Source organism: Alosa alosa, chromosome 24 (genome assembly GCF_017589495.1).
Source record: "Alosa alosa isolate M-15738 ecotype Scorff River chromosome 24, AALO_Geno_1.1, whole genome shotgun sequence".
NCBI lineage: Eukaryota > Metazoa > Chordata > Actinopteri > Clupeiformes > Clupeidae > Alosa > Alosa alosa.
The window spans coordinates 20,724,939-20,734,902 of NC_063212.1; the positions used below are offsets into that span (position 1 = coordinate 20,724,939).

The 9,964-nt window shown below is 42.7% G+C and overlaps 2 protein-coding genes across 2 annotated transcripts in view; both read right to left on the minus strand.

Annotated features, from left to right (window-relative positions):
* tmem102 (transmembrane protein 102) overlaps positions 1-2,382 on the minus strand; it is a 24,393-nt gene extending 22,011 nt beyond the window's left edge. The window contains 2 exon segments of the mRNA XM_048236352.1: positions 454-665; positions 2,019-2,382. Coding sequence (XP_048092309.1) covers positions 454-655 — 202 coding nt within the window. The 5' untranslated portion in view covers positions 656-665; positions 2,019-2,382.
* A 3,109-nt stretch (positions 2,383-5,491) lies between these two features.
* tmem256 (transmembrane protein 256) lies at positions 5,492-9,620 on the minus strand. Its single transcript, XM_048236250.1, is given in 5 exon segments — positions 5,492-6,337; positions 8,765-8,833; positions 8,835-8,846; positions 9,060-9,097; positions 9,470-9,620. Coding segments are annotated over 5 exon segments (345 nt in total). The 5' UTR covers positions 9,552-9,620; the 3' UTR covers positions 5,492-6,193.
* Positions 9,621-9,964: the final 344 nt, after the last annotated feature.

The following is a 9,964-nucleotide window of genomic DNA, read 5'->3' on the forward strand; positions in this document are numbered from 1 at the left end:
ACTACACACACACACACACACACACACACTCACCAAGCGTGTTTGCATCTGTGGCAGTATGTTCAAAACACTTACACACACACACCACACATGTTAAAGATTAAATATTTGCCAGTATGTTTCAAATACACACACACACACACACACTGACAAAGTTTGTTAAAGATGAAGTCTCTGGCGGTGTGCTGCAAACAAACACACACACACACACACACACACACACACACACACACACACACACACACACACACACACACACTGACAAAGTTTGTTAAAGATGAAGTCTCTGGCGGTGTGCTGCAAAAAACAAACAACACACACACACACACACACACACACACACACACACACACACACACTCAGACGCACGCATGCGCACACGCACCGAGCATGTTGCAATCTTTGGCAGTATGTTCCAAACACAAACACACACACACACACACACACACTCACCAAGCATGTTAAAGATGAAGTCTTTGGCGGTGTGCACCTCCAGGGCCGTCTGGTCCCCGAACTCGCACTGCTCCAGCTGCACCAGCTCCTGCACCTGGGCCGAGAGCTGCTCCAGCGCTGTACCCGAGCGGAAGTCCACCTCCGAGGCCCGCTTGGCCGGGGCCAGGCCCCGCGGGCCCACAGCGCTCATCAGGGTCTCCATTGGACATAACCTGGAGCGGGAGCAGGTGAAAGAGACGGAAAGAGGGAGGGAGAGAGCGTAGGGAGGGGGAAGAGAGAGAGAGAGAGAGAGAGAGAGAGAGAGAGAGAGAGAGATAGTGCAGGAAGGGAGAGAGAGAGAGAGTCTGTATTAGATGGTTGTTAATATTACAATACTGTTGAATTTTGGGGTTTACTTAGAAATAAAAAACATAAAAAACACAGAAATGAATTTAAACCAAAATGGTTTATAAAACTACATCATATTCTACATGCCTCCATTGTCATATGGTGCTTCAGTACTGTCTGCATATTGACATAATAAGGTCTACAGTTTAAACATAAGGCCAGGATTTACAGACAAATCTTTATTGCTCAAAGCTTTCTTAAATAATAAATACAGTATTATGTAAAATAATGATCAATGACTACATACTACTCATAAGTAATGCATTAAAAGGCACACCATAAATATGCTAGTACACACCATATCTTATAACTCTATCTGAGTATTACACATCTGCCGCACCTGAGGTCTAGGCTAATATAAATGTCCCCATGTAAAGACGCGTGTCACACTTGACTACAGAGCAGGTGCACCAAGTAGGATATAAAACCCCAAAAATATATAAACCAAAAAATGAAAACAATACAAATGGAGCCGATCATTGCCATAAACAAAGCAGAACGCTAACGTGCTATTATGTGATGTGAGAATACAGAAAATGTACCTTGACAATTACGACAGGGGGAGCAGAAACGTAGGCTCCAATCTCAGTTTAAAGGGTCCATCCCAAACTATTGAAGTGTGTACTGTATCGACTGTGTCACTTTCCGTTAACATTTACCTATATGCTACGTGTATATCGTGCAAATGCCACTGTGGATATTAGCAACTTTGTAACATTATTTTTGTTACGTTACTCGGACATTTATTTACCCACCCTGCCCTCCTTTGCTAGCTATGTAGGTCAACTAGCTTGCAAGATTAACGTAAGTGGCAGCGGCAAGCTAATTAGCTAGCTAAGGCAGCTATCGATTCGGTCAAATGGCAAGTTCAACTCCATCATAAAGTGAAATGGTTCCTGGTCGTAAACTAATTGTGTTATGCCATAAAGCATGGCAGTAGTTGCATTGTATTGCACTTCTCGTGGAGAGCACCTGCTTTTCCTGACACTACCTCGCGCAGGGTCCATGTGTGCAATTCACATTCCCCAGTTTTGGTCAAGCGGCTCAAATTAGCTTGTTCATTTGCTAGCCAGACAGGTGGGATAAATGCAAAGAAAGCTAGCGTGCTAACAAGCTGATACGGCGCAATACTCTTTAAAATCCTCTAAGGAGTCAAGATTATGTTATATTGAACACACCCTTCTGCTGGTCTGAAGTTGTGTCTTATCTTCGGGGGTGTTCGGCTCGATTTGCGCACTGGTATCCGATTTCTCGTCCCGTCATTTCCAACAGGTCCCGGGCGCCCACCTTCCCCCTAACGACACAAACTCCGGAAACACTGTGCCACTGCCTACAGAGAATCTTGGGAACGGTAGTAACGTAGACACAACACTTGAAACTACAACGCGTTGTCTCATCTAAAATCCCCACGGACTAATATTGTAGGCTACTCTGCTGTAACTGGGATTTACGAACGTGTCTTGCATTAGACTATACCATTCGTAATCAGATTGCCAGATAGTACAGCTCTTAAATGAAACTGTGTTGTGGAAAAATGATTGAAGGCCTGAATGAACAAAAAAAAAGTAATGGCAAAATTTCTGTAAGCCCCAAGTTTTTTTTTAGTTTTTAGTTTTATGAGTTAGGCTATGCATGGAACAGAGCCCAGGTTGAGGATAACACATAAAATCCCCTTTCATTGCTTATAGTTAATAGGCCTACTGCAATTGTTTTCATTAGAGAATGTGTTTCCCCATTCAGAGCAAAGACATAAAATCATGGCATTCATCCCCACACACGGACTATAAATCGATGGACACCCCCAGTTTCTACATGGGGGGGGGTGTTGAAGCAGTCTTTCGGGAGACAAACTGTCACCACAGCAGGCTTCTTCTCTTGCAGGAGGCCTCTGACAGCATTTAAGATTCTTCCTCTTCTCCACCTCTGCATTTTTCCCTCCTCTTCTTCAGGAGGTGCAGGAGTGTGATCAAAAGACTTTCAATCCACTGCCAGTCATCCATCTCTCTCTCTCTCTCTCCCTGGTGTCACCTTGAAATACCTCCCCTTTGAAGCCGTATCAGGGAAGCTGACAGTGCACATAATTGGTGCAGTGAGGGTGAGGGGGGAACAGGCAAAAGAAGAGCAGGGGCAGAGAGGCGAGAGAGAGAGAGAAAGAGAGAGAAAGAGAGAGCAGAGGGGAGTGTGTGTGTGTGTGTGCTGAAGCTCCTGTGAACCAGCAGCCCTCTTTCAACTATCAGCAGATTCAACACACAGTGGCGCCGGTCAGTCAAGGCTTGCACGAAGATCTGAGAGAACGGTAGAGAGAAAGTTTACAACACATAGGGTCAAGAGATTCAAATGATAGCCTATAAAAGCACATATGGAATTATCACACCAGAAACTTGAATGAGGTAAATGATAACCAACTCGCCATTCAACAATAACACCTGAATTCATCTCGCCATTCAACAATAACACCTGAATTCATGGAGGTACAGTAGGTAGCCTAGGCCTAATGGTGAGGCTCATTCTACAGATCTCCATCTTGCTCAAGGACTTCCAGCCCTTTGCGCTCCTCACCAAATTATCTATAGTGTTGGAAACATTTCCCCAATTGTGAGAACTCTTCACCAAGTGAGTGAGTTTGGAGAAACCAGGCTGATGCTAAACGTGAGACTGTCACAATAAAGTGTTGCCCTGAAGCACTGACATAAACCATAACTGCTAAGATGATTGCCATTCAAAGTCTCCTGAGGTCATAAGGGTCCAGCGTGTTTCCTGCAGTAAGTGGCAGCTTTTAGTATAGCTGCATGATATGGCTAATATAGCCTTGAGTGAAGCAGTGGCAGTCATTTGGTATTTGGCATACAGAAGGGGCACCCACACAGTCTTTAAAATTGTTTTTAAAATTTTTCAACATTTGTCAAAGACCCATCAAAATGGGCCAGGGTTGACAATGGCAACAGTGATAAACACATCATTACATTCAAGGACTGTCTCTCACAAAAAGTCTGATTTTTGTTCTCCATAATGCATCATATCAAGTCTGCATTTTGTGGAAAGCCAGAAAGCAGAGCTTGTGACCCACACAAATTGGGACCACCACTCTAAAAGCCACCAACTAAGCACACAATGCCTCTATTGGCGCTCATTTTAGATCCTCCTCCAGTTAGATTCATTCCACAAGCATAAATCAATAAGGCCCAGGCATTCACGCTAACCAGGGTGAGGAGAAACAATGGTAATTAAGGAATTGCAAGGTACAAGGGAAAAAATAATAAACCACAAAAAAGCACTATATTCCATGCTAAATTGAAAAGAAAGGACAGGGAAAATGACTTGAAACTGAATTCATCAGAGACATTATTACAAATTTATCTCGTGTGCTTGAAAGACAAGTTTTACACCTTTCCACTGCGGTGACTGACAGACCGGCAGCCCAGAAACACACAAAAGCTCAAGGCCAGCAGGCTACTTACATCTGTCATTGACCTGAAGTGCATGGTAAAAACCGAACACAAGCCAGCCAACACAAAGAGTAACCATACGGTTATAAACAATGCACTCCGGTGCAGCATTGGTTTTGCTTGTTGCCACATGCTAACATCAATAGATACGTCTGCATGTTCAGGAGACTGCTGAGTGGAAGAGACATAGGCTTTGTCTCATGGCGAGTAGTGTGCCTTCATGTATGGTTGCCAGAGGTCTCTGTGGCAAACAGTGAAGAAGCAAAAACAACTGCCAAGTAAAACTGGCGTTCTACTGAATAAGATTAAAATTGAGTGTTAAAAAAGAACCAGAAACACAAGAAATTCAATTCCAACAACAAGCAATGAACTTCTTGCTGTGGGTAGTCTGTGGTACATGTGGGCTCTAATTTGATTATACGGTGGGATTAAGATGGTCATTTGTGATTGTGACACCTACATTGCTTGTCAAAAGTCACTGAACATGTTCCTAGACCTCTGCTTTTTGCCTATGTTTAAAGTCTACATTCTTGTGTTTTTCTTCAACAGCAGAAATACTCTGGCTCTTTGATACTGGAATATGATAATTTTGGAAGTCTTTTTTTATTAGGGGGTCTTCTTGTTTTAAGGCATGATGGTGGTGCATCGCTAACGAGTGCTAAAGCGTGAAATACCCAAGGGCATGGAGGCAGGCATCAGGGAACTGTTTGATTGCCAAACGCTGATTTAGCAAAGATGCCCACCGCTACTACCTTCCCTTAATGAGGATTTTACGAGTCGTCATGATCACAGCTCGTCAGCGTATACGTGCCGCTGTCAAATAGGATTCCTCCTCTTCTTTCTTCTTCCAAGCCACTCGCTTCTATGAACGCTGCCCTTGCAAATTGACCCTGAAGATTTATAAAGCCATTTTCAAAGCTTCCTCGCCACTGCCTACAGTCAAAAGAGCTGAGGAATTAGCGCTTCAATGGATTTTCACTTTCAATTTGAATGCAGATAGGTCTGAACATGGCTCGGGCTAAAAGGGAGGGTGACTCTGATGAACTCTTGTGTCTGTAGACTCGGAGGATAAGACCCTGAGGGTTATGTGAGACCGGCAAACACTGACCCAGCAAGCCATTCAGAAATTATTCTGACGCTACCGAGCTAAGCACTAAGCACTAATATAGAAGGTCAAAGCTGACAATTGTCTCTCCACACTCCACTTTGCATCAAAAAAAGCTTTATTCTTCGGTACACACTGAAAGGGGAAAAACACAATAGTTTGAACATATATACACACATGGTCGAATCAAAAAAAAAAAAATATTATATATATTGTTGGGCAGTAGAAACAGAAACAGAAACAAAAGAAACAGCAATTTCCATGGTGATAGGTGTGTGTGTGTGTGTGTGGAGGGGGGGAGGGGTGATAGAAAGTAGAAGAGTCAAAGAAGGGGATAGGAGGGGTATGTGATCCTGAGGTCTTATCTTCGTCCCACAGACACGTCTGAAACGGAGGTTTGTGATAAGACACACATTACAACATTTTGTCTCTCTTTTTCTCTCTCCCCCCTGAGCCTGGCATGGCAGACACAGGCGGCATAAAACCTTCAGTACGGGTCAACTTCAACAGAATACAATACGCCAGATTAACATAAGCAGTGCAGGTCTCTCTAGATACTAGGGAATTCTGGGTAACTGTAACTCAGATGCCACAAAAAAAAAGAGTCTGTGACAGTGAGTGGCCAGCGAAGACTGTGCAAAAGCCATCCAGATCCTCTGCTATTATACCCATAATTCATAGATGTGAGGTCCACCATTATCATTAACATTTCATGTCAAGCTATGGATTTAATGTTAAATCACACTGAGGAATTTAAGTGCAAGGCTACCAATTGAGTGAGAGAGAGGTCAAAGTTCAGAGTTTAAAGGATCATTGCAGCCCAGCCAGCAATGAGCAGTGTGCCCCCGATTGGTGCCACCTTGCTGAGGCCAGGGTCACCAGTAATCGCTTGATGGTACAAGGATCCGCAGAAGCACCCCATGCCAGCCAGTAGTATGGTGCCAGCCTGCAGTGAGAAAAGAAAACAATGTTTTTATTGTTGATGTTATTATCATTACCGCATTATTAACGGTAGTAATGCCATACCACTAAGATGTCCGTAAATGTACCTCTCACACTCACAATAGGATCAATACAAACAGTATGGAGGGAATTTATCTTGAATAATGGGTCATTGCGTACCTTATCAGATTTTGCTCAAAGTTTGTCTTCATAATGTTTAGGTCCCACAACAAAGACATGTTAAAGATTTTTGTTCAATTCCAATGTTTTCATATTTTCTCTGCCCTTGGATTTTTACACTCTAAAAATGCTGTATCTTGGGAGCCAAGTCTGAACATCTTAAAAAGTGTTATTACTAGTCTTCTCAAACTTTGTAGGAAGGAAGACAAACATATCAAACATGTCAAACATATTTAAGGACTGAACCATCAAAAGTTTTTTACTGCATGCATTGATTTTATAAGGCCCTAGATTGAGAACAAAGTGGAAGAATGAGTTGTATTGAGAGTATTGTAAACTAATATTTCTTTGTACCCACATGGCACTAAGCCGTATTTTGTCTGCAAATACAATACTTAATTTCCCTTGTTTAATCCTTAAAATCTTTGTGCGCATTATATGTGGAACTGAAATATTGGCAACAAGTTTATAATACACTTCATTTCATTCTTCTTGCACTTCCAAAAGGGCCATAATGATTCCCCTTTAATGATTCAGTCATACTGAGAACATGTTCGTTATCCATCCTACAAAGTTTGGGCTGGCTATGAGTAATACTTTTACTATATATTAATGCCCACATTATCCGCTTCTCAGATAATGTGTTTTTCAGACTTATCAAACTGAAGTAATATCAAGGGCTGAAAAAAAAAAAGACCGGATTGGACAACTATTTTACAGGCCTTGCTTTTAGGACATAGGCTATTCATGATATGATATTGCTTTTACCTTACGCATGCCAGTTATGTATCCACCAGCTGCCTGCCTGCAGCCTACTTCCAGAACTCCAAAGCTGCTTGCTGCCAGATTCAGTGTAGTTCAGTGCATCAACAACACTCAATAACAGTTTATGTGATGTGTTAATCAATTAACTCAGTTAATCAGTTAAACAATTTCACAACAGCTAGTTCTGGAGTAGGCCATTCAACTAGCCCGCTTGCTTACGACGAGACTCAGGCTGCGCAGTTGGCACCCGCTTCCTTATTTTGGTTTTGGGTTGCCAAGTTTTAGCCTTTGACAAAACGGTTGAAATTGAAACTAAGTGATCGTGTATGTGTAGGGTGTATTTCATACACAATCTGGCAACCTGAATGGATCAATGATTTTAAAATGAAGTTTGATGGCCATGCAAATTACGGGAGTTTTCCGGGAGAAATAACAAAACGGGAGGGTGCTGGGAGATGACCATGAAATACAGGAGAAACCCGGGAAAAACGGTGTTTGTGTTGAACCACATTGTGAAAGGAAACATTAAGACACCCCTGTGCATTGGCAGGAGATCCTTAAAGGAACACATCGACTTTTTGGGAAATTTAACTTATTTGCGCTCCAAAATGAGATAAGAGGATACATATCCTTCTCTTTCTCTTTGCGTGCAATACCCCAGTCTGACACCATTGGCATAGCTAAGCATAATTCACTGAAAGTGGGTTAGACCAGTTAGCCTCTACCTAGCCTAGCAAAAAGTTGGTGTGCTCCTTTAAATCAGGGGTTCCCAACCTTTTCTGGCAGGTGACACTATTTTGATGTCACAAAATGTTGCCGACCCCAACCATTCACACAACATCTCTGTTGCAACACCTAGTCGATAGTGGTACAAATGTCTTAGCAAGCTAATCTGGTTGTTTTGCTACTTTGTTTGGAATGTTGATCAAACATGATTATGTCAATCAAACATCTTATGTGGGCTGTCTGATTGAAATGAAGGATCCGATTAGTTACTTAACTTGGATATTTTTCACTTGGATTTTTTATATATATTTTTTTTAATGTATATATATTTTAATGTAATGTACTGGACTGGTCAATTGTAAGATACTCAATATCTCAGGTGACCCCAGACCCAACATGTGGTCCCGACCCCAAGGTTGTTGGGAAACAATGCTTTAAGGGCGTACTCACACTGGGCACTGTTCTACCGTGCCGGAGTATGGCTCTCTCCCATTCTTGGTCCGCACTCACACTGCATATTATCAAACTGTACCCAGGCACTCTAGAGCTGCTGTGCTCTAGAATCTTTGTAGGCGCGCGTGATCATAAGCCCAACCGTACCGTGCCCGAGTCCACCTCCTAAAGCGGACCCGGGTATGGTACGGAGCGATCACACTGGTCAAATGAACAGGACTTTGGGGTTCTAACGTACTCTGGTATAGTACAGATGGCATAGTGTGAGTACGCTCTAAATGTTTCTGTGACATGGTCAGGAGTTTACCAGTGCAGGCTTTCGGCAGCGGGCTGCACCTACGAGCGCCAGGCTGTGGTAGAAATGATACTTGTTTGCCGGTCTCATACAACTGTGGACAAAGCAGATGGAAAAGAAGTTGATAGGATCAAAATTATATTGGTACCCACAGACATGGTGTGGGAAATATGTGCAATTATATTTGAATAAAAATGTAATGTAATGCTTCCAAGTAGGCCTACTTCAGGGAATAACACAGTGGATCTCATTATTAGGGCGATAGCAATTAAGTAGGCTACACAAGGACAGACAGCAGTGTTGTTACCTCTTTCAAGTAATCCTCTCTGTCACTCCGTCTGAAGCCTAAATAGCCAAAACAAAGGGAAGGTTAATGGTTATAGAACACAGTTCAGTTCCGCCCCCTTTTTTCAATTATGTCACCGTTCCTGTCAGTGTCACTGTGCTTCTAGCAGATACCCGTTAACAGGGTCCGTCGCTATAGCCCATCATATGAATTCTGGTTAACTAACCACACAATTCGTTTCAGCCTCACTTCACTTCAAAAACGCTTTTGCTAAACTGCTGTCATTAAGTAACATAGGTTAGCTAGTTTGTAATCGTGCCCGCTGTCACTGCACGCATTACTCACGTGCAGAACGTCAAACAGCCAGCCTATACTCCTGATTCGGAGCACGCAGTCATGCAACACATAACAACACAATAAACCTTTCCTACCGTGTGCTCCATAAGCCCCAGCGGCCACGGCAAGCGCCCCAGAAACGCCAGCTAATCTCGTAACAACTTGGGACGCAGTCATTGTAGCGAGCAAGTTCAACAGCGAAGGATACAGGAAACTGTGGTTAATGTGTATCCAATCCGAGCGCAGTATATCCGCTTATGGCTCACAAGGAAGTGGTACAGGAGCCAAAATGGCCACGGTGCAAGAGCAGTTTCCAAACGGAGATTGCATGACTTTTGACTGCCATCAAGAGCAGACATTAGTGTGAGTTGCCAATATGTATTTATTTTGCTATATTCAAATGTTGCCGTAACGTTTCCCTGCATATTTATTTATTATATGAATAGGCAATTTAATGTTATGTGACGCTTTTACTGAGAAATGTTGCAACTGAGGTAGCCTATTTCGTTCATCAACATTTCAGGCCTGCTATAGGCCAAACATAAGCCTCGCATAGGCTATAGTCACTATTATTATTAATAATAATAATA